At 34.9% G+C, this 27,532-nt stretch overlaps 2 protein-coding genes and 2 long non-coding RNA genes across 4 annotated transcripts; 2 read left to right on the top strand and 2 right to left on the bottom strand.

The window, feature by feature from the left end:
* Positions 1–509: 509 nt before the first annotated feature.
* On the bottom strand, positions 510–1,533 carry LOC124459765. Its single transcript, XR_006953782.1, has 2 exons — positions 1,001–1,533; positions 510–938 (listed from the first exon to the last, which is right to left on the bottom strand). It is a non-coding gene; the product is annotated as an uncharacterized LOC124459765 (long non-coding RNA).
* Positions 1,534–8,397: 6,864 nt separating this feature from the next.
* LOC124459764 lies at positions 8,398–8,988 on the top strand. Its single transcript, XR_006953781.1, has 2 exons — positions 8,398–8,650; positions 8,735–8,988. It is a non-coding gene; the product is annotated as an uncharacterized LOC124459764 (long non-coding RNA).
* Positions 8,989–12,459: 3,471 nt separating this feature from the next.
* On the bottom strand, positions 12,460–13,323 carry LOC6650212. The gene is made up of 3 exons (XM_002073927.3): positions 13,131–13,323; positions 12,990–13,064; positions 12,460–12,917 (listed from the first exon to the last, which is right to left on the bottom strand). The coding sequence occupies exons 1-3, from the start codon at positions 13,212–13,214 to the stop codon at positions 12,642–12,644; spliced, it is 435 nt and encodes a 144-aa protein (XP_002073963.1). The 5' UTR covers positions 13,215–13,323; the 3' UTR covers positions 12,460–12,641.
* A 379-nt stretch (positions 13,324–13,702) lies between these two features.
* Positions 13,703–15,983, top strand: LOC6650211 (alpha-taxilin). The gene is made up of 4 exons (XM_002073926.4): positions 13,703–13,878; positions 13,947–14,326; positions 14,510–14,656; positions 14,711–15,983. Exons 1-4 carry the CDS (start codon positions 13,807–13,809, stop codon positions 15,726–15,728), a joined length of 1,617 nt encoding a protein of 538 aa, XP_002073962.1. The 5' UTR covers positions 13,703–13,806; the 3' UTR covers positions 15,729–15,983.
* Positions 15,984–27,532: the final 11,549 nt, after the last annotated feature.

The raw sequence follows: 27,532 nt of genomic DNA, 5'->3' as shown, positions 1-27,532 counted from the left end.
TAGCTGACGGTATTTTTATTTGCATTTTTTTCGCTCTGCTTGTGTTTGTTTCCTACACCCTTTACGGTTTATTTGCTTTCTGCCTTTCTGCGGTCATTAAAACTAATGGCCAAACTGGGCTTTAAAATTCTCGTGTAGGATGGCCGACAAACCGGATATATCATTCAGACCAAACAAGTTACCCGAAAGAGAAAAAAATGAAAAAGAATGCAGGACAAACATACCGAAGATAAAATACCCTTGCAAATGATTACAAATAAATTATGATAATTAATTGTGATTTTAAGCAAAAATCTTAAAATTGCGAAATCCAATAATTTCTTCCTATGCCTTTTTTAACATATTCTTGAAATATGTTTATAGATCAAGCTATATGAGCAAACAATTTAAAAATTCTATAATACCGTTTGAAAGGACATACCATTGTGGCACAGGAAAATAGAAAAAGCCAAAAGTTTCGTTTGGCTCTCACATGTTGGCACAACCTGCGGTCACAAAAGAGCAGTAAATTAAAATTTATTCGACATGGAATTGGACTAAAGCTTTTGCATCCATTTCCATTCATTTTTATTCCCCTTTTTTGTTGCCTTGATTCATTTTGATAGAAGCCTTACAACATATATGTACATATATATTTTCTATCAAAAGTTAGTTTAAATTTAAACGTGTGTTTTAAATAATAATGAAGTAAACATGACTAATGTAATAAGAAAATAACTTTGAAATTAGTTCAACTTATCGGAAAAAAAACTTTGTTTTCCTATAAATATATATAAAATTGTATTTCTTTAATAAGTTAGTACGAGATGCAGTTCTTATCAGCCATAATTCTGGTCATAGTCGGTCTTCAGATTGTGGGCAATTCACTTGGACAGCGGGATGTTGGACCCCCATCCAAATATTGGTTTAAAACGCAAAATACCAGCGCCCAACCCCGTCTAAAAAAAAGCAAAAGTTTTTAACTATACATATTATTTTCTTTCATATTTTTCTCTTTTACTTTTGAATTGCATAAAAAATGTATCACTGCATCGTGTAAATGAAAACCTTTACATATTTTTTGACTGCAAATTTGACCTCAAGGGCCTTAAATATTCAATTATAATTATAATATTATTTGCTAAAGTTGCTTTAGTGGGTTCAAAATTAGTCGCTAAAATGGGCAAAGGAAAAGCCTTTGCAGCAAATGCGGATTAGACAGACTTTTAGCCAACATATATAGGAAATAACTAAATTTTCTTTAATTGCATAAGTGAGACTAATGCGAATTGCTTTTGCCTTTAGTTCTACCCTCTACTGAAAACTTTTATTTTGTTATAAATATCACTGTAATGCTTCTACAAGTTAGTTCAAGATGAAGTTCTTATCAGCTATAATCATGGCCATAGTTGGTCTTCAGATTGTGGGCCATGCACTTGGTCAACGAGACGTTCCAGTAACGCAACCAATTACTTGGTATCCAACCCGAAGTAGGCCCGCAGGTTGACCTGCACATTTATTCCACTAGCAATAAATTTATGTTTGTAGTTTATCAAACGAAAAACATTTACAAATAAAACACATGACGGTTGCATGAAGTTTTTCTACTGTTGTTTCCTAATTTGTATGTGCCGATCTCAAGATCGTTCTAATTCTTTATCTACCATTTTGAATTCTGATGTAGAAGTAAATATCATGAAAGCCTTAAGTCGGCTTAAGCAAAGATACTCCTATCTTACGATATATTGCTTATTTCTCTAAAACCATAATTGCCGAACAAAATGCAGCTAAATAAAGTTGCAAAACATGAGATGTCTCAACGTGACTTTTAATGAGGGCGGGTATACCACGCTGCATCGGGGAGCAGGGCATGATTCTACTTGCTCTGTAAGAGCCAACGTATTGTGGAAAAACTAATGTGCTAACTTGTACATAGGAAATAATGTCCTGTTATATACATTAGCAACTAAAATTCATTTAATTGCATAAGTGAGACTAATGAAATATTCTTTTGCGTTTAGTTCAACCCTTCGAATCCACATCTTTTTTTCTTATAAATATTATTATAATACTTCTACAAGTTAGTTCAAGATGCAGTTCTTATCCGTTGTAGTCGTGGCTATTCTGGGTCTTTTATTTGTAGGCCAGTCCGATGGGCGATATCATCCCAGACCGCCTCCAAGATTTCCCCCGAAACCCCCTCCACCACGAGGCGGAAAAAAATAAACAAATAAAGGAAAAATAAAATATACGTGTACATATCTAAAATTTTTCAATCTTGTTGTTTGTAAAAACATTTTTTGGTGTATTCTTCATCATAATTGGCCAAGATAGATCGAAAAATGTATGACTAACTTATGTATCACAAATTTGCCGTAGGGGAATTGGCTGGGCAAATTAATGGTCAATTAATGGCACTAATTTTTATAATTGGAGTAATTTGTTAATAATCTATTTCAACAATTTTCATATCTCTATGATCTCTATGATAAATATATAAAGGCGGTAAACTACTTTGTCCAGTTTGTGCACTCTAAGAGTCTCAAAAACTTGTTGAATTTGATGGAATGGGAGAATAAGACTTCAAGACTTGACTTGAGCTGTTGCCATCAAATAAAGAACAATGCTTTAGAGGAAAAAACAGGAAAAAACTGATAGAATTCAACAAAAGTTTGGCCAATATTTAAAGAAAACTAAAAAACAACTTACTAAAAGCTGAGTTTTTGAATTTTGACCTTCTAGCACTTTCTTTAGTTATTATCTTCGAATTTTTAAATGGTCTGATCTCAGCTACACCCACACATTAGCCCCGGTCTACCCTAATTAAGAGAAGGTTATGCAATTAGTTCAACCCTTCTTTCGCCTATAAATACTGTTGCATCACTTCAAACAATTATGTTAAGATGCATTTTATAAGCGGCCTTGTACTCGTGCTTGTAGGTCTCATGTTTGTGGGCCAGTCCCAACAAGTGGATCTTACTACAACCAGGAAATGGCGTGGATAATTTTATCGATTACCTCAATCTGCAATGAAAAAGATCTCCTATATTCGCAGAGAATAAATAAAAATATATATTTCTACATATTTGTGTATTTATTTCTGATAAAATTGTTTGCAAAATGGAAGTAGAGAAGTTTACTAATGTTTTTATGGTTTGGTTTGGAAAGTCATTATCTATTACAACTCGTCTTTGGTTTCTTCATGAAAAATCGAGTTCGATATGTAAATCTTATCAGACGCAAAATAAAAATATAATGTAGATTTGTATATTTTTATTTTGTTTCACTTTTTTTAATTTCAGCTTAAAAAGAATGAAGTCAAATTAAACTAAAATTAATCTTAAACCAGGGCGAAGCCAAAAATACCAAAGTTCAGGCAAATATGTCAAAAGTAATTCAAAAAATATATAGGAAATAATGACGTGGGATTGTTAATGATGTTTAACATTTACAAGCCTACAAATCGATTGTAAACACGTCATTATTTCGTCATTATATAGGAAATATAATTATTTACAATTACAACGCTTTACAATTGAATTTCCTTAGTAATTAGTTCCAGCTACATATGAGGCATTGAGTTGCCCTATAAATACGTAAGATTTGTTTTGATTTAATTAAAAATGAAGTTCCTCTCGGGTTTAGTCGTCATCACTTTTGGTATCATGCTTCTGGCCGGAAATAGTATATCCTTCAAACGCAAACCCACAACACGTCCACGTGTAATGTCGGTTATATAATTGTTAATGACCTTTAAATTGTTATAAACATGCTTTGCCGGCTCGAAATTAATACTTTTCCTAATAAATATATATATAAATATTTTATATTTCAATATATTTCGGCCACTCATCGGAGTTCGTCTTCAGATCAAAAGTTGTAGGACCTATGAGATATTTTGTTGTAGGTTCTCAATTTGATTTCTTGGCGTGAGTGTTTACTAATGTTTTTATGCTGTGGTTTTGAAAGTCATTATCTATTAAAACTTGTCTTAGTTCCTCTTTGATTTCTTCATGAAAAATCGGGATCGATATGTAGAGCATCCGTTGTATAAAACCTCTTGATGTATTCAATATCATCGACCTAGAATGCTTGGAGTTGAAGTTGATGATTCGTCCTCAAGCTTTTGATTTTTTGTACCATTTTAATTCTAGCTCGTTTCCTGGTCTGTGTTTTGATGGGGGGAAACTCCACCTACATCGAGGTTCGAACTCGAGAACAACAGAATTGTAGATTTAGTATCTGCGTTTTGATGAATCAAGATACATATGCTAGTTTGGCAAAAAGATACATTTTTAGTCATTATTAGTATAATTCAGATAGTATAGTACTATTTCGTCATTTTGTGTAGGAGTTCTTCCTTAATTATGTCGGCTATTATGGTTGAGGCTGGGAATCCCATATGGGTTCCTTTAAATTGTATGTATATATTGTCTTTATATATAAAAATACCCTTTTCTCTTGAATGCAAAAACGTCGTAATAATACCATGAAAGTTGATTTTGGAATGTTAGTGTGCTCTTTTATTTATGTCCAGTATTGTCTAATTATTGTCTAATTATGTCCAAATTCTATTGGTAGTGAGTGAGACTACGTCAAATGATATCAATCTTTTATCGTCGTAAATGTATGTGTCATTAATCCTTGTCTTAAATTCTGAGGCGTTCTTTACGTTATATGCAGAGTCTACTGTTATATTTTTTAATATGTTGACTATCTATTTGGACGGACCATAGGATGGAGAACCAATTGATGAGCAGATTGGTCTCAAAAGGTGTCCCCTCGTTATGGATTTAAGGCAATGCGTTTATTCTTAGTGCAATTTATGTGTTTGGTATTACCATATTCCGTTCGGTCGTTGAAATAAGTTCATTCTTGTTGAATTCTTCCACCAATCCGTTATTTTTGGTCTGTAATCTGTAATTTGGTCTGAAATGGTTGGGTCCTTCCTTAAAATTCTATATGTATTTAAATCGTTAAGTATACTAGGAATTTTTTTTTTTTTGTCATATTCCGTCTTATCTACTGAGCTTATTTATATAGACATTTACTAGGGACTAATCAGTGTTCAGCTCTAAAAGAATTGACATCGAGCCTTCAGAGCATGTTTCAAATAATATGACATAAAAAACCAATTTTGTATAGCTATATTTGCATTTCTTTAGCAATTAGTTCCAGCCACATATCAGGCATTCAGCTTCCCTATAAATACTTACGTTATTGATTTGCTTGGTTAATTAAAAATGAAGTTCTTCTCTGGTTCAGTCGCTATCATTGCTGGTCTCATGCTTCTGGCGCAGCCCCAGGAGATTGCCGGACAGCGCAAACCTACACGTCCTACAATATCTCCACCAAGGGGGGGTTAAAATTGAACAATAGTTACATATGTACAGACATACAAAGATGTAAACTTATTGATTATAATAATTTTTCAATTAAAATTTAATAAATTTTAACGCTTTTTTATTCTTTGTATCTACAAAAGAAACCTTTTGAAAACTTGTATCTAGAATCTAATAACCCTCCCTTGCACAAAGGGCCTTTTCTTCAGATTTCTTTGAGTTTCTTGTTTTAATTAGTTTTATTTCTTCCACACATCCTACTTAAATATTAGTTGGTTAAAAAAATAATAAAAAATATAATATAATTCTATACCGAACAACAGCTTTGCGGGCTTTTAGGGTTCACCGATTTCAACCGGAGTAAGTTGTTTTTGTGAACATTACATTTGTGAACATAACAACTCAAATTGTTTGTATATTTTTACATTGGGAGGTCAGACGGAAAGGATCTTCAAAAAATGTCAACATTGAGATTAGCAATTACATGTATTCTTCTATCTGGCGGATCAACAATCGGTTTCATTTAATTTTTTACGGTTCTGTGGTTTATTTAAAGATTCAATTGGATGGATAGATAATACAATCATCCGATCTTCATAATATTTGGCATAGTCATTAGAAGATGTATTAAACTGACAAATTTCCATTAATTCTTATGACCATCGCGCCAAAAAGTAACAAAGATCTTGATAAAAGTCACTGTTTTCGACAGATCGACAGATAGCCTATGAACTATATGATACAGTTACCCGATCTTGATTGAGTTCGGCACAGTCATTACAAGATAGATACACCGTCAAATATGAACTTTCATGAAAATGAAATCATAAAAGCGTATAAAATAACGAAGTTATTGACAAAAGTCACTGGTTGTGATTTTTCCGTTTGTATGGGAGCTTTATGAAAAAGTGATCTGATCAGGCGACATCCGCGATATATAATCCCTACAGTATATAGAAGCTCAAATGCAAAGTTTCAGCTCTGTTGCTCTTACGCTCTCGGAGGAGTTTACGCTTATCCAGACAGACGGATTCATGGCTATTTGAACTCGTCTCGTCGAGCCTTTCGAGAATATATAAACATTATGGAGTCGAAGATGCCCACAGTGGTATGTGAAGAAATTAAATAAATTTAATTTTGAATTGATTATTTATTAGATTTAAAATAACTATCAATTTGCAAAGAAAATCATGTTTTGATTTGCGTCTCTCTTCTCCAGTCCCTATTAATGACGCAGACCGAGACTTTTGTGTATTGAGTTTTTTAATTTTGACCTTGTAGCACCTTCTTTAGTTACTATTTTCGAATTTTAAATGGTCTGATCTCAGCTACACCCACACATTAGCCCCGGTCTACCCTAATTAAGAGAAGGTTATGCAATTAGTTCAACCCTTCTTTCGCCTATAAATACTGATGCATCACTTCAAACAATTATGTTAAGATGCATTTTCTAAGCGGCCTTGTACTCGTGCTTGTTGGTCTTTTGTTTGTGGGCCAGTCCCAACAAGTGGATCTTACCACAACCAGGAAATGGCGTGGATAATTTTATCGATTACCTGAATCTGCAATGAAAAAGATCTCCTATATTCGCAGAGAATAAATAAAAATATATATTTCTACATATTTGTGTATTTATTTATGCTAAAATTGTTTGCCAATACCTAACTTAATAAGTACATATCAAAATGGAAGTAGAGAAGAACCCATGACCTGAATGTAGCGACGAAAAGAAAGGCTTTGTGCTATATCTGCATGAGAAGCCAAAGATGAACACCCAGTACTCCGAAAGGAATCAAATTTTCCATCGATTTCTGTAGATAATTCAAATTAATAAGTAAAAGTTGTTTTTCCCTATGTGAAGCAAGACAACAGATTAGTAGTCTTTACTTATTATATAGCAAAGTATTTAAAAAATTCAAAAGAGTTGTTGACTAGGTCAATACTTGGTTAGTCTTTTCTATAAATGCTTTTCGCTTATATTAGTTCCAGATGCAGTTCTTATCTGGTATAGTCGTGGATATTTTGGGATTTTTCTTTGTACGTAAGAATGAAGTCAATTTTAACTAAAATTGATCTTAAGCCAGGGCGAAGCCAAAAATACCAAAGTTCAGGCGAAAATGTCAAAAGTAATTCAAAAAATATATAGGAAATAATGACGTGTTATTGTTAATGATGTATAACATTTACAAGCCTACAAATCCATTGTAAACACGTCATTATTTCGTCATTATATAGGAAATATAATTTATTTACAATTACAACGCTTTACAATTGAATTTCCTTAGTAATTAGTTCCAGCTACATATCAGGCATTGTGTTGCCCTATAAATACGTAAGATTTGTTTTGATTTAATAAAAAATGAAGTTCCTCTCGGGTTTATTCGTCATCATTTTTGGTATCATGCTTCTGGCCCAGCCTCAAGGGATATCCGGACAAAGCAAACCCAGAACACGTCCACCATATTTAAGATCATAGCCTTAATGATCATATATCCAATAAATATGTAAATTTACTGATTAGAATCATATGTCAATTATAGGATTAATCTTAAAATTAAATGCACGTTTTTATAACAATACAGAACGCATAATCAGCATCAATCAATTGAGTTTAATCTTACGATGCCAAAAAGCAAAAAGTTTTGAAAATGTATCAAAAATATTTAAGAAATATAATGACGGGTTTATAATTGTTAATGTAGCGACCTTTCAATTGTTATAAACTTGCTTTGCCGGCTCGAAATCAATTCTTTTCCGAATAAATATAAAAAACGGTTTGTTTTCCATATTTTTTATATTCCAATATATATCGGCCATTTATCGGTGTTCGTTTTCAGGGCAAAAGTTGAGTTGGAAATGAAGCGTTTTGTTGTCTCCATTTAATTTCTTGGCGTGAGTGTTTACATACATTTTGCACCCTTTGGGTGCTTGGAATAAAAATAGACATTTAAAAGAGGTCCTGGAAAATAATGATAAGCTGGATTTACAATTTTACGATTCTTTAGTTCAGATTCCGTTGAGTTTCTTGTTTTAATTAGTTTTATTTCCACACATCCGATCCATAAAGATGAATTACTATAATAATTATCAGTACCTCAGTCCTGATCAATATTTTGATTTGATGACAAAAGTTCGTCCACTTTGTTGCGCCAGTATCTCGGTTGTAAATTGTCGATTTGTGGAGCTAAATCTAGATGGCCTCCCATGTCAGCAGAATTTTTCACCTAATCAAAGGTGTAATAAATTTTAAAGTTAATTATACTTACTGGTTGTTAGTATCATTATTTTCGCTTCAATTGTGAAAAAGGAAAGACCACATAAGTATACTAGTAAGTGTGACTAATGGCACTTTAGTCATTACCTTTATATTTTTCCATAAATATAGGCGTATTATTTTGATCAATTTATTTAAGATGCAATTCTATTACTGCTTAATCGTTATCATTGTTGCTCTCACGATTGTGGGTGAATCATTTGGTCAAACATCACGACCGACCTAAAGGATAACCCCACCATGGTTGCGACCACGAACCCCATCACCAAGGCGATCCCCACCACGAGGTTGATGGACTTTGCCTACCATTAACTGTTGTCCAATTGACGCAACGTCGAATTCCCATAATACATAAACTAAACCTAACTAAATACAATATTCACAAAAATATAAGACATTTATATACTATTTTTTTATGCCCTTCCAACGCATAGAAGGAAGCATCTCCGACTCTATAAAGTTTATATATTCTTGATCAGCTTGACGAGACGAGTTCAAATAACCACCTCCGTCCGTCTGGATTAGCGTAAGAGCAACAGAGCTGAAATTTTGCATTTGAGCTTCTATATACTGTAGGGATTATATATCTCGGATGCCGCCTGATCAGATCACTTTTTCAAGATCTTCTTTACTTTTTGACGCGATGGTCATAAGAATTAATGTAAATTTGTCAGTTTAATACATCTACTAATGACTTTGCCAAATTTCATAAAGATCGGATGATTGTACTATCTATTGATCCAACTGAATCTTTAAATAAACCACAGAACAATGAAGAATGAAATGAAACTAATTGTTGATCCGACAGAGAAAGGAATACATGTAAATGCTAATCTCAACGTTGCTTTTTTTTTTACACAGTTCCTCTAAAATCCTCTAAAAATGGCATAAGCGTGCTTTTCAATCAATTGACTTGCCATTTTTTAAGGACCCTTTCCTTCTGACCCCCCAATGTAAAAGTATACAAACAACTTGAGTTTTGATGTTCCGAATGTTCTTTTCTTTAATAAAAAAGGACTATAAGTATGTCCATTAATATTAATATTTTTGGTTGTTGACTGGACGAATATTACTCATCTCCATTCCTAACCCTTTGGTGGTGGCCTGGGCTTTGGTGGGGGTCTAGCTCGGGGTTCAGCAGAGCCATGTGACTGGCCCAGAACCATGAGACCGACAATGATAGCAACTAATCCGTATAGGAACTTCATTTTTAGTTAACATTTGAATGCGATACAAGAGTATTTATAGGAAAACTTAATGGCAAGTGATGCCCTGGAACTAATGGCCAAAGAAATTGCAATTAACACTGTTATTTCCTATTTACTTGAGGCTAGAACTTGGAATGCTTTCATATTATTTCATATAATCACATACATCTATATAAGCAAAAATATTTCCTATATACTACAAATTCAAGGCACATGCATAGCGCTAACCTATTAACATATTTTAACCCTTTGGTAAAAGTAATTGATACCGAATTTTCATTTCACATAACCCTGAAAAAAGAACAATTAAATCTTAAACTTACTAATTGGATGATTAAAAAACTACTAAAGAAATAAGGATTAAAGAATATATAACTTGAAAACTTTGACTTTGTTTCCTATTAAATAAGTTTAGAAAAATCTTGTAGACATTAGGATTATTTTGAATTAGCCCCCTCAGCCCCCAAAATTTGGAAAATACTGGCGACTTACTTACTTTATTTAATATTCTATACTGTAATTAATAGACCAAGCAAGAGACCAGGTTATTTGCGATCAGTTAAATAGTTTGAAATGAGTTAGAAGTCAAAATATTTTCAAGGGCGGTTTTTCAATTTTATAGATTGTATACATAAATTCTGGGAAATTCTTGACATATCCGTAGAGATACTATTTATAAGCCAAATAAGTCACTAGCCACGAGGTACGTTCCATTTCGATGGTGGTTAGATCCATCTGTTGGGACTAACGAAGGGTTAAACTAATTGCAATAGGAATGTCGTAATTTCATTTGATAAATTGTATTTACCTTAAATACTTTTAAGCTTGACTTTATTTCCTATATATCAAATATCACAGATTACATTATACACATATACATACATACATATGTACTCCTACATTCCTTCATTATGAAATTGTATACAAGTAATAAAAAAGCATAGCATTTATCTGAATTCTGAGACTTCCTTCTTTGTCCTTCATAACTTTAGAAACCAAAGGACACCTCAAATGATCTCATTGAAATCACTAGCTAATGAATCAAATTTTCCTTATAGTTGTATTTTAAAGAAAATAATGTTATATTCTATGTATGTAAATATATAAATATATTGGAATTCATAGTTGTACTTTAAACACATTCTAATTGCAATTTCCTTAGTAATTAGTTCCAGTGGCTGTTGCACGAAGAGCCATTCATTTTCCTATAAATACCCATGCATCGAATTGAAATGTTAACTAAAAATGAAGTTCCTATACGGATTAGTTGCTATCATTGTCGGTCTCATGGTTCTGGGCCAGTCACATGGCTCTGCTGAACCCCGAGCTAGACCCCCACCAAAGCCCAGGCCACCACCAAAGGGTTAGGAATGGAGATGAGTAATATTCGTCCAGTCAACAATCGAATATATTAATATTAATGGACATACTTATAGTCCTTTTATATTAAAGAAAAAAACATTCGGAACATCAAAACTCAAGTTGTTTTAATAATTTTCCATAGTGAACTATTCTATATTCTAAAAGGAAATCGTCGCTCTGTTCGAAAGGAATGTTGTTGGTTGACTTTAAGTAACTTTTTTTGTTCTTCAAAGGACATACTAACTGTTTGGTCTGTGTCTGTATCCCAGAAAGAGGAATTCAATAATTAAGTTTGCCTCACAATATAATTGGCATAATTTTTGAATTTCCATAAACGAATCAAGATACTGTTATTTTCCGGGAAATACAGTATCGCTAGGGACTAAAACTTTTTACGCTAAACCAAACTATTTTGTTTCAATCAATTATTGGTCTCGTTCAGCAATTTTCGTTTTATCCACTTCTTTTTTGTTTTATTGGTGTGGCCACAATTTGCCGTTAAACGACAATTTCCGCAGCGATTATTCAACGTCAACTAAAACCGTCAAAAGGGAGGAAAAAAATGGAACTGCAAACCGAAAACCCACTTTGGCAATTAAAAGCATCTGCTGCAGCTTCAGTTCCTCTTAGTATTTTATTTTATTTTTTTTTTTTTTATTTTTGTTGTTTAGCAATTGTGCAATACACTTGAATATACTATGTATACATAAATGTTATCCTTTTCACTTGTTTTTTCCTTTTTGTGTTTTAAATATTTATGGTAAGCTCCGAGTGCAGTTTATTTATCCAAATACCCTCCCCGAAACGACCCTTCCTGTAGAGAGTCACACCAGATGGATTAGATGGATTTATCGCACAATGACAAATATTTTCCCTTCATTGTTGTAAGCCATATGTTTTACATACATACATACATATGTACATATGTATGATGATTTAAAGCAGATATTTACATACTTTACAAACATAAAAATAGATTAAAGTGGGCTTTTTGTTTTGGCGTTTTTGCAAAGCGATTGAAAAACAATTTCTCGTATATTAAAGATATTTTTTGGACTTAAATACTAGATCATAAATTTTTAAGAGCCTACTAACCGTGCCTGTGAATTCAACACTTGCATCCTTGGGGCAAAATAGACGTAGTTTTCGTTTCCCAAAACTGATGTTGCAGTTAATTGAATTTCTGTTCCTGGCAATGCAAACAGGCAACACGCGAACGAACATTGGCATCGAAATGAAGCAGGAAGCTTACATATTCATATGCTAATTGATTTCCCATAGGTTCAACAATGAATACATCAAAATATTTACCTTTATTATTATTTTCTACTAATGCAACGCGAAACGCAACGTTGTCTTTGAGCTACTGTTCAATATGCATTCATAAACAAAATGAAAAAAAATAAAACGACTTACTACTACTAAAAATGGAAATGGGTGCTGTCCCGGAAATGTTTTAAATCATATTGCATGCAACTAATGCTGTTCCCCCATCAAGGAGCTACTGCAGCAGGGCTTGTCCATGTCGATGCCCTGATTTAAGACAATGGTTTCAGCGTGCCTAAAAGTTGGCGGCACATGAAAATACCCATCATAAGATTCGGCGCTTTCAACAGCTCCAACAAATTCCTCCTCATCGGTGTCGCTATCGTAGAGTTGGTCGCCACCACCCAAGTCGATCAGCAAGCGACGCAGGTAGCGCAACTCATCGAGAGCCCGTGACACCTTACGCTCCAGCGTCTTCATTTGGGGCTGCAACGGGATACATGGATACAAAAAGGTTATAGCCATATGTTTTTCAAAGATGGTTAAAAGCATTCTCACCTGCGTTTTGAGCGGACAGCCAAGTTTATTTAGCAAGAAAGTTAGAGGGTCTACCGGCATGGGATCATTGTCTGACTGCAGTTTCAAGAAATGCAACATGGGGTACAGAGAGCTAATGTCTTTATGATTTCAAATATTTACCAATTGCTTGAGTATATCCAAAAGGCGTGGCAAGACACCCGACTCTTTCAGATAGTTCATGTATTCTTCTTCTAAAGCGCTCATTTTAAATGTATTTACAATTGCAAATAAAGGAAACGTAAATCACATGCTTTTTGTAAAATTTAAATAACTGTAATATTAGTGACGACATTTAACAGCACTATTAAACTTATACCCGCCATTTGTTTGTAATTCTCTGCCCAGTATTTCAAAATTCTCTAACACTGGTTGAGAATATTTTTTACTCAAAATGAGCCATCATCGATATTTTTGCCGTTGTAACTATCGATTGCTTGTTATTAAGGGCTGTCACCCTGTTCTTTTTTAAATTGTGATTTCACCAATAAATATAATTAAAATTCCTACAGCAAATTATTACAGTTAATAAAAATTCCTTACTCTCTCTAAAAATTAGTATGTTTTCAATTCAGAAATTCTCTTGGGCAAGAGGAAGATGGCTACTTTGCTTTAGCGCGAATTTCTCTATGGCAACTGCCAGTGTTGATCAAGATTTTTATTTGTTTTGCATCCCATTTCCAACTGGGTCTTTGTTTATATGTAGGAAATACAGCAGGCTGCTACGGCAAATATAGTAAAAATTCGAAACGAGAATCTAGCAGTTTATATATAGCATTCACATTTACTTTGTTTAGTTATGGAAAAGTTAAGCAAAAATAAGCGTGTGGCACGTGAGGAGAAGCAGCGAGACCAGAAAATGGAAGAGCAGGTGAGTTGAATCAGCAACCATATATATGTATGTACATGAATTATCCTTTACCCCGCCTTCTTGGACAGGTGCTCAAATCGCTGGATGACTGTCCCAATGATGAGGAGAAAGTCAAACAGTTGCTGCAACGCTCGGTGGAGAGTGAGAAAACGGTGAACCGACTTACCACCGAGATCCGTGCCATGCAGCGGCAAATGGAGAACCAGCAGAGGGAACTCAATAAGAGTGTCCTGATGCGTGACAAACTGCAAGAGGTGTGCCGGGAGCAGCAGCGTATCATCAAATCGGTGAAGAATGAGGGCATGCTACAAATCAAGGTGGAGGAAGAGCGTCGCAAGGAGAGCCAATTGAAATTTCAGAGTTCCCTCAACGAAGTGCAAAAATCTCTGGCCAAAAACAACGATGAGAACATCAAATTGCGCGATTACAACATCGAAATGACCAAAAAGTAAGTAGAATTATACCAAAAACACAATGGGACTGTGGCTGGGGCAGGCGCAGGGGCAGAACCATCAATAGATGATGCCTAAATATAGACACTGCACGCTGCCTCACACACACACACACACACATATATACGTACGCATAAGAGAACTATAACCATATGTTTGGTTTCTTTTATATTTTTTAGGTTAAAACTATTGGCCGAACAATATCAGACGCGCGAACAGCACCTGGAAAAGCTAAATGAGCAAGTGCATCTGGAATCTCAGCTGCATCAGGCCAAACTTAGTAAGGCCCAAGTGGAGGCAGCCATGGAAAAGGAAATTCTCACCAAGTAAGTAGATGTTGGCTAAAGAAGTAAAATATCTATATAATATTCTTCGTTTAGAGAAAATCAAATTGGTCTGGAGAAGCTATTGCAAGCCCAACGTGCCATCAAGGCTCTAACGGAACGAGAGCAACAGCTGAAGGAACAACTGAATATCTATACGGCCAAATATGATGACTTCCAGCAATCGTTGCAGAAATCAAATGAAGTCTTTGGCAGCTACAAAGTCGAGCTGGAAAAGATGTCAAAGAATTCGAAGAAAATCGAAAAAGAGGCCCTGGGTTGGCGTCAAAAGTATGAGAAGTCCAATGCCATGGTGATTGAATTGGTCACCGAGAAGCAATTGCGGGATCAACAGTCGGATCGCCTCCATAAGCAAGTTGTGCAATTACAGAAGCTATTGCGAGCCCTTCAGCTGGAAAGAACGTCGCTACACACTTGCCTAAGAGACAATAATATTGAGATTCCGGCAATGCCGCAATTGCCACCAGAACCGGAGCCGATTAAAGTGGCACCCGTCAATACAAATGACAAGGCCAAAATGGAACTAATGACGCGTAATTGTGCCGAATTGAAGCAAACTTTGGCCAATTTGCAGAATCAAATGAAACTGCTAACCACCAGTGAGGGCAAATCGGTGGCAAGTGAGGAGCAACAACAAAATTCTCATCAACAAAATAAGCAGGCAAATAACACAAATAATAAGAAAAACCAGAAGAAAAAGGATAAGAAATCGAAGGCTAAAGCCAAAGCAAATGCCGCCGCTGCCAATGCCGAGCCCACTGAGCCTGAACAAGAGACTGAACCAAATCAACAGGATAAAGTTGTGGAGGAGCAGCAATTGGAAGAACAGTCAAATGCTGAGTTACAGCACGCGGCTGGAGATGGCATTAACATCGCCAGCTCTAAGGATGCTCAACAGCAAACGACAACAACTACCGCCGAAAAAGTGCCAACAACCGATGACTTGGAATCTGATGGATCTAATGACGATGGCTGCTCTACCCCCACGAACGAAACCATCGATGCCGTCGATATATCCGAAGTGCCTGCTCTAATTGATGCTGCTGCTGATTAGAGACTAAATCTAGACTCTATAGACTGTCTAGACTATTTGTTTAGAACCTCCCGCCCTCGTGTACGTTGAGCATTTTGTCATTATCCATTTTTCAGGAATCAAATCATTAAACATGAAGAGTTTTTTTGTACTAGTTATTTATTTTAATTCATATATATATATGTATAATGTATTTATTAACAAAACCAATTGTCGGATTCAGTCAAACAAAATTGCCTAAATGAAACATTTATTAAAGAAAATTATAATGTCAAATCTTTTACAAGAATCTATTCTGAAAAAAAAGTTAAATCTCAATCAAGCTTTTAGTCTTCCTAGTCCAACAACTAAATCAGACTTTCATGGTTGACAAGCAACATTCAAATACTTTCTATGACTTTCTAATAATTTCTTCAATTGCAAATTTATATTTGAATTGCCTCAGCAATTTTATGATAAATCAAATCAAGTGCGCAATTTGTTGAACACAAATAAGTTAGAAGGCAATTCGTTTTTCTTGTTGAACCTTCCTTTACAACTTTTCGTATGCAATTAAAGTGGCTTACGCGTCGTATACATAATGCAGAAGGAGGAATGGAGTTTATTATTGCCGCCAGCGTGTCTGTGCTGGCAGCGGCATGCAACAACACATTTTGCCACAATTGCCATTGCACTAGACTCGATGTGAGAGTGCGAATGGTATGTGCGTGTGTGTGTCCTTGTGGGTGGAATGTGGTCAATGGTGAAGGAGAGGACGTATGGAATGGCTGCAGCCGTGGCTGGTCATTATAATTGCTGCTTAATTATTTTCCCACACGCAGCTGTCATTTTTACCAGCCAGAGATTTTAATATGAAATATTTAAGCTCATGCAATGTCATGGCCGTAAGGCGAGCCGAAGGGGGTGAAAATGGTTGGACCAGCTCACTGGACTACATTATGTGACTGAGTCTCTGGGTGTGTGTATGTGTGTATGTGAATTTTAAATGTTGCCATTTCCCGGCACTAAGATAATTACAGAAATTAATTTAAACTGCATAATAAAGCCAGAGGCTTGGACATTTCATAAAAAAAGGGAATAATGAAAAACATATAGCCAAGTCTCAAGTGTGTAAGGTTGTAAAAATTAAATTAAGCTAACGAGCAACTTAATACCCTTTGCTTTAGTTGAGATCATAATCTATCAGACGAAACTTTATGAGCACTTAAGTCATTCAAATTTATTAAGTAATACCTGAAAATCAAAAATGTATTCTTTCACCTATATGAGATAGAGGAACTCTTCTGTGAAAATGAAAACTGTGAAAGAGGAACTCTTCTGTGAAATGTTTTCTATTGAACCAAAAAAAAAGTGTAGCATACTTTTTTCGGCAGGCCAATGTGTGTGAACGAAAAGTGAGTGAACTCCCATATACTCTGCCGCATTATGATGTTAAGGAACTGTCAACACTGCAAGCAAGTGGGAGGTGGGTGTGAAGGTGAGTCCCACACACTTACTGGCTACATTTACGTATGCATATTTAACACCCTCATTCTTGTCGCTCAACCTTTCACCCCTGCCACTTTGGCGTACATACATACAAAACGAACGACTAAACACTCTTACCGGCACACACACACACACACACACACACACCAGATGTGTGCACATTTCGCAGGCAATGAGCTTTTGAACATTTAATGAGTTAATACGCTAAATTTGAAAGCCGCGCAAGCGTGGGGTGCCATGCCAAGTGCTTGGCCGGATGAAAATGCTTCAAATAAAAAGGCAAGACACACACACACACTCACAAACACTATTTAAACACTTGTCATTTGGCGTTGTAAAACGGTTTCTCGCATTGGCGTATGAGCAACATATTAAGTACGACTAAGAAAGGAGGTGGTTAGTGGGAAGAAGTGGGAGGAGGTAGAACAGCAGATTCCTTGGCTAAGCTCTTTGGGGTGTAGAAGGGGCGCGACATTAACTTGACTTGCTACATGAGAGTTAAGTTGCACACGAGACAAACAGGAACCAGAAATCAGTAGCATGCCAACTCAAGCAACGCTAACTATGTAAAGGTTAAAGCTGCCAGACTGTATGACAATACAGAGATAAGGCAACAAGAAGAAGATTGGCCCAAAATGTGAAAATGTCCAATGTGTGCGTGTGCAGTGCTGCTGTGTCTGTAAAAGTAGGTGAATGCCATTGACTACAGTGGAACACACAAAGAACTTTGTTATCAATAACAATATCGCAAATTAATCCTCACTTAACCTAAAGAATGTTAAAAGAAAGTTTTTACTATTCGGAACCCTTAAATATAAAAGGCTTTATTAAAAATGTTTGTGGAAATAAAAGATCTGTAGAATTATTATTAGCTTATATGCAGCAACGAAAACTTATAATAAAACAAACTACTCCATTATTTTACAAAGTTTTTACGGTTTTAAATTAAAATTAACTGTTAATTATGCTCTTCTCTAAGTTATTTTTCCTAATTATTCATATTTAACTACATTTTGAATTAGTCATTGAGACCTGCATACCACTGTTTATGGGATCGGGTTGCCACCTAACTGCCTCCATCGAGAATTTGCACCCACTCAATGCTCCCAGCTGCTAACGACGACGCTGTCACATCAAGACTCTCTCAGTTTTATAGAGACTCTCTCTCTCTCTCATTCGCTTTTACTCTCTCGCAGTCTGTCGCAATGTGTTCGCACGCTCTCCTGCTCTCTGTACTCTGTGTTGAGAGCTGGCAGAGCGAGAGAAGCTGTTAGAATTTGGCTTTAAAGCTGTTCTTAGTCCAATTTTTGGTAACAGAAACCACTGTCACCGCCTCCGCCGCCTCAGCCGTTATTTTCCCCGTTCGCCTTCTATTTCTTTTTTTCCTGTCAGATGCCGACAGTTGGCGAAGCGTAACGAAACGGTTTCCGAGGCAAGACGCCAACGGTTGCTGCTCCTGCTGCTAGTCCTGGCAGCCGCCGCCGCCGCTGCTGTAATCAGTTGTGTATAGGACACTCGTGTGTGTGCGCGCGCCGAACGGTTTGAATTGTGTGTGTTGGCATTTGCTTCAGTTTTCCTTCATTTGATTTTTTTTTGTAAGCAAAAATTTTTATAAACGATAAACGGATGGGAACGCTGCGCGGTTTTGCCTGCTTCTGCTGCTTCTCTTGAACGGTTTTATTTATGGTAACTAAAAAAAAAATAAAAAAAATTGAAAAATTAAACGTAAAAACCCAAACGAAATTCAATTAAATGTAATCACAACAAATTAATAAATTATTCAAGTTTGTGCTAAAAATTGTTTGTCACCTTTCTAAATCACAAAAAATAAGGAAGCAAAAAAAAGAAAGAAAAACGAAACCGTTGAAGGAAATTTTCCAGTTTACAGCTGCTGCTGCTGCTGCTGGTGTTGCTGCTGGCGTCAACAGCGCTGCTTGTATGTCCGAGATAAAGGATATGCCCGGATCTAAAAGATACAGTTTTTCCTTTTTGCCATTCATTCTCCTGCTCGCCTCTTCCTGTCCCTGCTTGTGCTTCTCCTTCACCACCTTAGATGGCACTCCAGTTTACCTCAATAAACCAATTCACTTATTTTCTATCTCGGACAGCAGCAGCAACAACATCAACAACAGCAACAACAACAATAATAACAAATAAAGGTAGAAATGTGCTTCAACTATGCAAATAAATTAATAAGCCAAAATCATTAACAAATTAAAACGAGACACGCGAAAAAAAAACGACACAACGTTAAACGAAGAACGAAAAGCAAATTGTAACGAAAAAGCAGCAACTCTAGTCAAGTGCCATTGGCATGCTTTGAGGCCAAACTCCTTGAACCTCATCATCGTCATTGCCATCATCACCAGCAACATCATCATCATCATCATCATCAACATCGACATCATCTTCCTTTGGTTCGTTCTACACATTCCCACGTTAGACTCCTTCATTTGCGTCGTACCCGTCTACGTCTACGTCTACTTCTACGTCGTCGTCGTCGTTCGTCAAAGGCAAAGGTAAATATATACATAGCAAAGGTAAAAGCAGCGGCAATAGCAAACAAACTAACCTACAAAGTAAACAAAAGCGTTACGCTACAAATGCAAATTTTTCACACACACTCCCACACTCGCACACTCTCTGCTTGAGAACTATAAACAACAACTCATTTAACTGACGCCAGGCCCCCCATAAAACCCAAAGAATTGTAAAGAAGAAAGTACAAAAAACCTGAGACCAAATATCCAAAATGGATTCTTATTGCTAGATTCAACTCAACCCAACACGACTCGACTTGGGCTTGACTTGACTTGACTTAACTTGGCCAACACATAACAAACACCACAAAAGCGGCACCAAAATGCACGCCCCACCAAGCAGCCTATTTGTATAAAATTTTAATCGCATGCGATTTATTTGACTAGGCGCCAAAGACACACACATCATTGAGGTGGAATATAAAAACGTAATATATGTATGTACCCACTACACACCTGACACCTGACGCTACACACACACACACACACTGACTGCGAGAAGTATGCTTACACTATTTAATTTAGTTCAGAAAAGAATTTAATAGTTCTTAGAAAATATAAACTGAAAGATTAAAGTGGAAACTTAGGATAACTTTCATTGAAAATCTGATAATAGATAAGAAAGTCAACACGCTGATGCAACTCATTTCTAAAATAAGATTTAACTTAAAAGTACGACAAAAGAAAACAATAAATGAAAGAATGAACAGAAAAATTTCATTATTTTTTCTTAATCCTGATAATAACAGTTTTGTTTATGTATATGAAAGTCCTCTTTGTTTTTTTGTTAGCTTAACCCCAAAGACTAGAACAATGGCAACAAAAGAGTCAAGAAATATCTATTAAAACTATGGTACAAAAACTTATCAGGTGTACTGTTACGGTTGACAAAAAGAAATCAGAAAAAAAGTGCTCACTCTCATCTATTTATATAATACTTGACGTTATTTGCCCAACTATTTTGAGTGCTGCCAGCTACTAAGAACAAAGCATGTACATATACATATATATATAAAGGTATATAGTATATATGTATATATAGAAACCCCAACTGAATGTAAAAAGAAACTTCTTGGCTAAGGGAAGCTGCTGCTGCTGCTGCTGCTGCCGGTTGGATGAAAAACACTTAACGCGAAACTAAGCGACAATTGTTGTTGCTGTTGCATTGTTATTGTTTAAAAATAGCATCAAGGTGCGCTCTAGTTTCATTCACGCCCACACAGCCTACATACATAAGCACAGACAAAGCCTAAACCCACTCAAACATACACAGAAAAACACACAGACCCAAAGTGTCCTATATGAAGCATTAAACTGCAAAAATATAAATAGAAATAAGTTAAAAATAATCTGATCAAAAACGTTAGCATAAAATAACCACAAATCAATAATATATTAAAGGATTTGCAATAAAATTCCACCACCTTCATGTTCGTACATAGATTAATATATAGATTTTGTGTATGTACATACCTATGTATGTATGAATAAAATATAGTTGATATATTGCTAGATATGTATGTACGTTTTGAAAACACGCAAGTGGGGAAATTTGTTGCCAATGATTCAGCTATTTCTTTACACTTCCACCTAATCCGCCTTCACCTATTGAATTACACGGATAATTAAAGCCAAGTATTTGCGTTTTATATAAGACAGTAAACTTTTGACAAAGAAGCCATAACAATTCGAACGTAACTTTCGTTTAGATACTTTTTGAGTAAATAAGTATAAAGCAATGACAAAGTCTTGTAAACATCTGAAAAATGGTTAATGACTTTTTCTGGCCAACAAAATGGTCAATTGTCATCATAAGGACATTTGACGATTTGTAATGTATTCAATAAATTAAGGTTCTTCGTTTAAGTAAACTAAATTTAATGTACCTATAGAATTGTAACGTTTATATTTACCAAAGACAAATATTTTGGCTATGCCCTAGAGGCATATTCAATATATTAATATCATATTTCAGGTCATGGCATTAAATAGGAAAGTTCATTTGAACTACTTTTAACAAGACGTTATTGAATTATGTTTAATATATGTTTATATGCAAATTATTAACAAAATTGAAAGTTTCTAAGAAGTTTAGAAAAAATTCTACGAATAAGACACATAATGTCTTATGCGGCTTTTTATTGCTATTATAATGAATTAATATGTCTTTCATTTAAATAAAAGGGCTGCAAATGGAAATGGAAATAAAGTATATTCAATTCATTGCCCATTATTCTAAAATTTTTATTAAACTTAATATTGAAAATTGAATTCTAAGCCAAAGTAAGAAAACTTAACAATGAATCATTTCTGTGTTTGTGGTTGGCTAAACCAAATTGCATTTGATACCCACATGGGATTGAAGATTAAGATTATCTAACATTTTTCATGTTTACAACACATTTGCGTTGATCTCTTTTACACACATGTATGTATGTGTATATGTAGTAAAAGTCAAATGACGACCCATACAATCCTATATAAGTAAATTGTACATAAATTCACTAATGGCATCAAATATCTATAAGTTTCACTTAAGTTTCCATGCATGTGTCATCAAACATATTCAACAGCTAGAAGACGAACGTTTAACTTTCAACATTAAATCGAAAGAAAGTGGGCAGCAAAAGAACAACAAACTTGTGCCCGAACATAAAATATATCCATTCACAGATGTGTCTATAAAACCTATACACATATAATATATATACATGTACATTTTGCCAGCCTGTGTGTGTGTGTGTGTGCGTTGTTTCTTTTCTTTTTTTTTCTTTGGTATTCTTCTCTTGTTTTTATCGCCAGCTGATAAAAGCAAAGTTGTCCAAAAGTTAGCGCCTGCAGCCGTAACACGCATACGCCATGTGTTACGGAACGGAAAGTTAAATGTCTTTTTGGCTCTCAATGCGCTTGGCCTTGGATTTTTGGTAACATTTTTTAATTGCCTAGAAAGCAACCAAGACAGCCTGACCGAGGGGTGTTGAAGTAAAAGGTGGTGGGTGGATCGGTGGGGAGGTGCCGGTCTTATCCCCACAGTTACAAGTTACAAGCGAACATATGTTGGGAACATGCAATTAACAATCAGCCCGGGAAAAAGTTGGGAGCAAGCAGCATGAAGAGATGGATGAAGAGCAAACGAGAGGAGAGAGAGAGCCGAAAAAAATGTGAAATCTGACGAAAAATGTGGCAACTCTAGCTGACTGACTGAGAAAGAGAGAAGCAAGAGAAAGAGAGACCGAGAAAGACACATTCTGTGCAAGTGGAAAGGTTGTGGGAGGGAGGTATTCAGAGAACGAGAGAGAAAGATAAAGAGAGAGAGAGTGAGGCACTTACAAGCATTAATTACTGTGTTGAGCCTGTCGAGTGGCCGGTCCCAGTCAAAAGTTGGAGGCGATTTAACAGAAAAACAAAAATATATAGCATACTTTTTTGGGCATGAGTTGCTCGAGTTGAAATGTTTCTCTTTATTGCCAATGTTGTTGCTTTTGCTGCTGCTGCTGCTGTCGTTGCCGTTGCCGTTACCATTGCCATTGCTGTTGCTTATTTTTAGCCCAGAAAAGAAAATTTCTTTTTGCCAATTTTTTTGTTCTTGCTGTGGTAGATGATGAACATAAAAATATGTATGTATAATATATATGTATATATACATGTGAATACACCAAAAATTGCCAAAAGCGTAATAAAAATGTGTTGAAAACAGAGAAGAAGCAACAAAAGCAACAACCACACCAACAACAAAAAAAGCAAAAAAGGACGAGAAAATAAAATCGAAAAGTTTTCGGTTTGTTTTCTTGTATTTTACTTGAGTAGCAACATTAACTAAAATTTAATTAGCCTTCAAGAGAAACTGAAAAAGTTTATATATATTTACCAAATGGAATTGCTTTTTAGTGAATTAAATCCTTGTTGTTAACATTCATGTATATTTAAGATGAGTAGTCTAAAAGTAAAGTCGAACAAGCCGAGCCTTAAGCAAATATAGCATGTCTTAATATTGAAAGTTGATTCAATAATTGGCAGTTTCTCTATTATCCTAATTATAATCAGTAAAATTATTATGTCTATCTGACTGAATGCCAAAAAAATGAAATCAAATCAAGAGTCCGCTTTATTGATAGCTTGGGCTAACTAAGTTTTTGTTTGTCGATGATTTATATGGAGAAAATCAAATATTTTTTATTTATTTGCCTTATATTTTTGCACCCACATACAAAGGCAGGAAATAAATTAAGTCAGCTCATAAATTAAAGCAATTCAAGCCAAAAAAAACAAGAGTGAAGGGTGAAATAGAAGAAAAATAATAACAAATACTAGTTGTCCACTCAAAGTTTTGTGGTCCCACACACACACACACACACACATACACACATGCACAGAACAAGGGAAAACTGGGCATATTTATAACTTGGCTAAGCATTTGCGTTTTGGCTTTTTGCTCTGAACAAAAATAATTGTCTAAAACTTGGCGAATATCGCACAAGAAACCGGAAGTGCCCAGAGCCATAAAGACTAGTGGGTGAACATGAATGTGTGTGTAAGACTGTGTATATATGTGTCGCCACTATGAACGACTCCATTCAATGGCGTTTTATTGTTAAGCATTTCGCACAGTTGAATACGAAATTTTCGCCCATTCTTTCCATATAAACTTATAGACCACCCCACCCCAAACCCAACCCATCCCCCATTACATTTGCAAGTTATTTTGGCAACTATTTTGCCTGGCCAGCACAATGAAGTCAGTTGCTTTTCAGCTTTTCGTCCAGTGCCAAAATTATTCAGTTTTCTTTGTGGGAGTTACTAAAAAAAAGAAAGTTTCCACCAAACTTTCCAGGAAATGCAGCAGAAAAGGCGAAGTTTTCTGCTACATTGTTTCGTTTTTTGCATACATTCTACTATATACGGCAGTTACTTGTTTCTCATCTTGATTGCATTTTTAGTAAGTCCTAAATGTTGCCAAATTAATGAAAACAAGTGTCTAAAAGCGATAAATGCAGCCGTACAGAGTCAAAGTCAAACTAACTTAATGGAAATGGTATACACATGTTTGTAACTAGTTTCCGGTTTATTGAGTGTGTGTGTGTGTGTGTGTAAGTGTTTAGTTGATTTTGGGTGTGCGTTGGGGGTGTGTTTATAAGTGTATGTGTTGTATATTTCGATTGGCTCTTAACTGAAATCGAGTCAAGGTTTCTGGCTCAATTTCCCTCAAGTGTCTCTCTTAACGCTTGCTATGTTTGGCCGATGACTTTAAGTGCACAAAATTGATCAAATGCTTAGATAGCCAATTTTATTGATAGTTATTTTTTTTTTTTCAAGTACTTTCTTCTTTAAGTTTGGTTGAGAAATGAAAACTTTGTAATTAAATTTAAGCCTAAGTATTAAAGCATTTAACCGTTTAAATTTTAAACCAACATTGGCCTTAAAAAATTAAAGTCTTTATAGATTTTCTAATATTATCTGTTATAAAAAATTGGTCATTCCTAAACTATTTAAAATGATCTAACGATTTTAAATCCAAATAGATCCCAAATCACATATTAGAAGAGTAACTCTTATTGATGTTTGCTTATGTAAGTTAATGACAGCTTTCTAAACCACTTATAAACATTTATTTTATACAGTTTAAACTTTAAAGATATTTATGTGAAGCATATATTACTTATAAAAACAAGCTGTTATCTCTTATGGGATAACTATTGCAATCTACTTAGCATAGCTAATGGCCAAATATTGTAGATGTTGAACCACATTCTACTTTGACCCCCAGGCCATATATTTTTTTCGTTTTTGATGCTATCTAGAAATAAAAGTAGGAACACCAAAAGCTATTAAGAGTCGCGTGTCGGATATGCGATTAAAAGCCACACGTCTCTTTCACTAATAACAGTTTTGGGTTTGCCAAACAGTTTGTTGATTTTAGATATATTCCCTTTTTCTTTCTTTCGCCGCCATCATTACAAACATTAATTCGCTTAAAATTGCCATTTCGGGTATAATACAATATTAAACTACATACAATACAAAACAAATGTCTAAGAAACTGAGAAATTATTTGCAAAACTGAGCCATACCCATATGCGACTCTCTTTCATGGTCGTCCTCATCGTCATCGTCGTCGTCGTCGTCGTCGTCGTCGTTGTTGGCTTTGTCGTCTTCCTGCCCTGGGGAGTCATTTGTTATTGTTCCTTGGCTTATCTCAAAGCTCCGCTGGGGCTAAGGAAATGTTTGCCATTGCTCCGTGCATGGCAACTGGAAAATTTGCACTTAAATTATCCGAAAGTGTGCAAAGGGAACAGTCGAAGAATTTTTCATTACCAAACTAAAAAGACAACAAAAAAGATATAAACAAAAAATATATATATGTAGATACATATAAAAAAAGTGAAAACCAAAAAGAGAAAAACTAACGCAAAATATTCTGCAACACTCTTTGCTTGATTTCCCCTGTGGAGTAACTGAGAAACTCTTAACTGAATGTCAAATGGCTAAACTACAAAATTCTATTTCATAAAGTTTAAATTTCATTAAGTTCCATATTAACTATTATGCCATAGTTTTTTTTTTTCATTTTTTGCTGCGGCAACTGCTGTTGATAATAATAACTAATGACTTCCGTTGGCTATCGCATATCGCATTTATAGGCTCATTTATATCAACTGGCTGGCATCCAATTTCGCCAAACCTCTTACCCTCCCCACTGCACTCTCAGCGAATTTCGTTGGCGAATTCTCGTTGTTTTTTTTTTCTCTTCCTTTTTGGCATGGCTACAAACTTTAATTATGCGTCATGCTGTCAAATTGCTAAATTTATATACCCAAGAATATTTATCTATAGTCAAATATGGTACTTATGCATATTGAACAGATTGCGAAGCAAAATAAAATATTGATAACAGTTAATAAAATGCATATTGCAATTATAGTCTTTTCAAATTGATGTCTTCTGATATTGATCAATGCATTAATTGCTTTTCCAAATGTTAATAATATAAGAATTAATCGACTAGTAGTTACTAAATCTGCAATAGATTCATGAAGGCGAAATCTTTCAATAAATGGATAAGTTTTATATCCATCTCAATGGGAATTCGGCAAGAATTTGCTTATGAATTAATTGACAGATCAACTCCAAAGTGCAATTTAGGTCAGTTTTGATAATGCAGTTGTTTCTTTCGAAGAATCAATTGAATCCCTGGTCAAATGGTCAAACATTTTAGGCAGACTTTGACCATAAAAAAATATTTAATTGCTAAACGAAAGTATACATCATTACCACAGTTTGAAAATAATTTGAAAAAAATTAGTTAGTTGCCAATAATAGGTTGAAAGATCAAAGCAAAGGCAGACTTTAACTTTAAAAAACTAAAAAGAAACAATAAAAAATTATGTTAAGGTTCGATTTTTTAAATAATAATATAGAAAAATTATGTTTTCATTTCAGGAAATGACTTTTAGTTATGTCAAACAATTTTAAGGCCTTTAATTTTTTACTTAGGCCATTTGAAAAAACTTTTACATATATGAAATATTTTCTATATATATTATTACAGTTAATAACACAGGCCGACATTTTCGAGGTCATGAAAAAGTGTTCTAAGTTCAATAGGTCTTTTATAGTAATTTGGGGGTGCTGATCACGGCCCTGTACTTAGTTTTTGCCCATCACGTCAGGAATTCGAAAAAACGCGTTGAAATTATTCAAAATGGCCTCATTTTCAATATTTTGTAGTATAATATACACAAGTTATTATACTCTAAACGTTATTATTTTAGCCTATTAATATATTAGGTATGATTTAAA

Source organism: Drosophila willistoni, chromosome 3R (genome assembly GCF_018902025.1).
Source record: "Drosophila willistoni isolate 14030-0811.24 chromosome 3R, UCI_dwil_1.1, whole genome shotgun sequence".
Taxonomy (NCBI): Eukaryota; Metazoa; Arthropoda; class Insecta; order Diptera; family Drosophilidae; genus Drosophila; species Drosophila willistoni.
This window is presented reverse-complemented; position numbering and strand designations above follow the sequence as displayed.

What these genes read in the sequence shown, in the direction of transcription:
- LOC6650212 (XM_002073927.3), bottom strand. Translation starts at nt 13,214, where the DNA reads ATGAGCGCTTTAGAAGAAGAATACATGAACTATCTGAAAGAGTCGGGT. An exon ending in TGGATATACTCAAGCAATTG is followed by an intron (nt 13,065 to 13,130) that starts GTAAATATTTGA and finishes TTGAAACTGCAG; the next exon opens with TCAGACAATGATCCCATGCC. An exon ending in GCTGTCCGCTCAAAACGCAG is followed by an intron (nt 12,918 to 12,989) that starts GTGAGAATGCTT and finishes ATCCCGTTGCAG; the next exon opens with CCCCAAATGAAGACGCTGGA.
- LOC6650211 (XM_002073926.4), top strand. Translation starts at nt 13,807, where the DNA reads ATGGAAAAGTTAAGCAAAAATAAGCGTGTGGCACGTGAGGAGAAGCAG. An exon ending in ACCAGAAAATGGAAGAGCAG is followed by an intron (nt 13,879 to 13,946) that starts GTGAGTTGAATC and finishes CTTCTTGGACAG; the next exon opens with GTGCTCAAATCGCTGGATGA. An exon ending in GAAAAGGAAATTCTCACCAA is followed by an intron (nt 14,657 to 14,710) that starts GTAAGTAGATGT and finishes TTCTTCGTTTAG; the next exon opens with AGAAAATCAAATTGGTCTGG.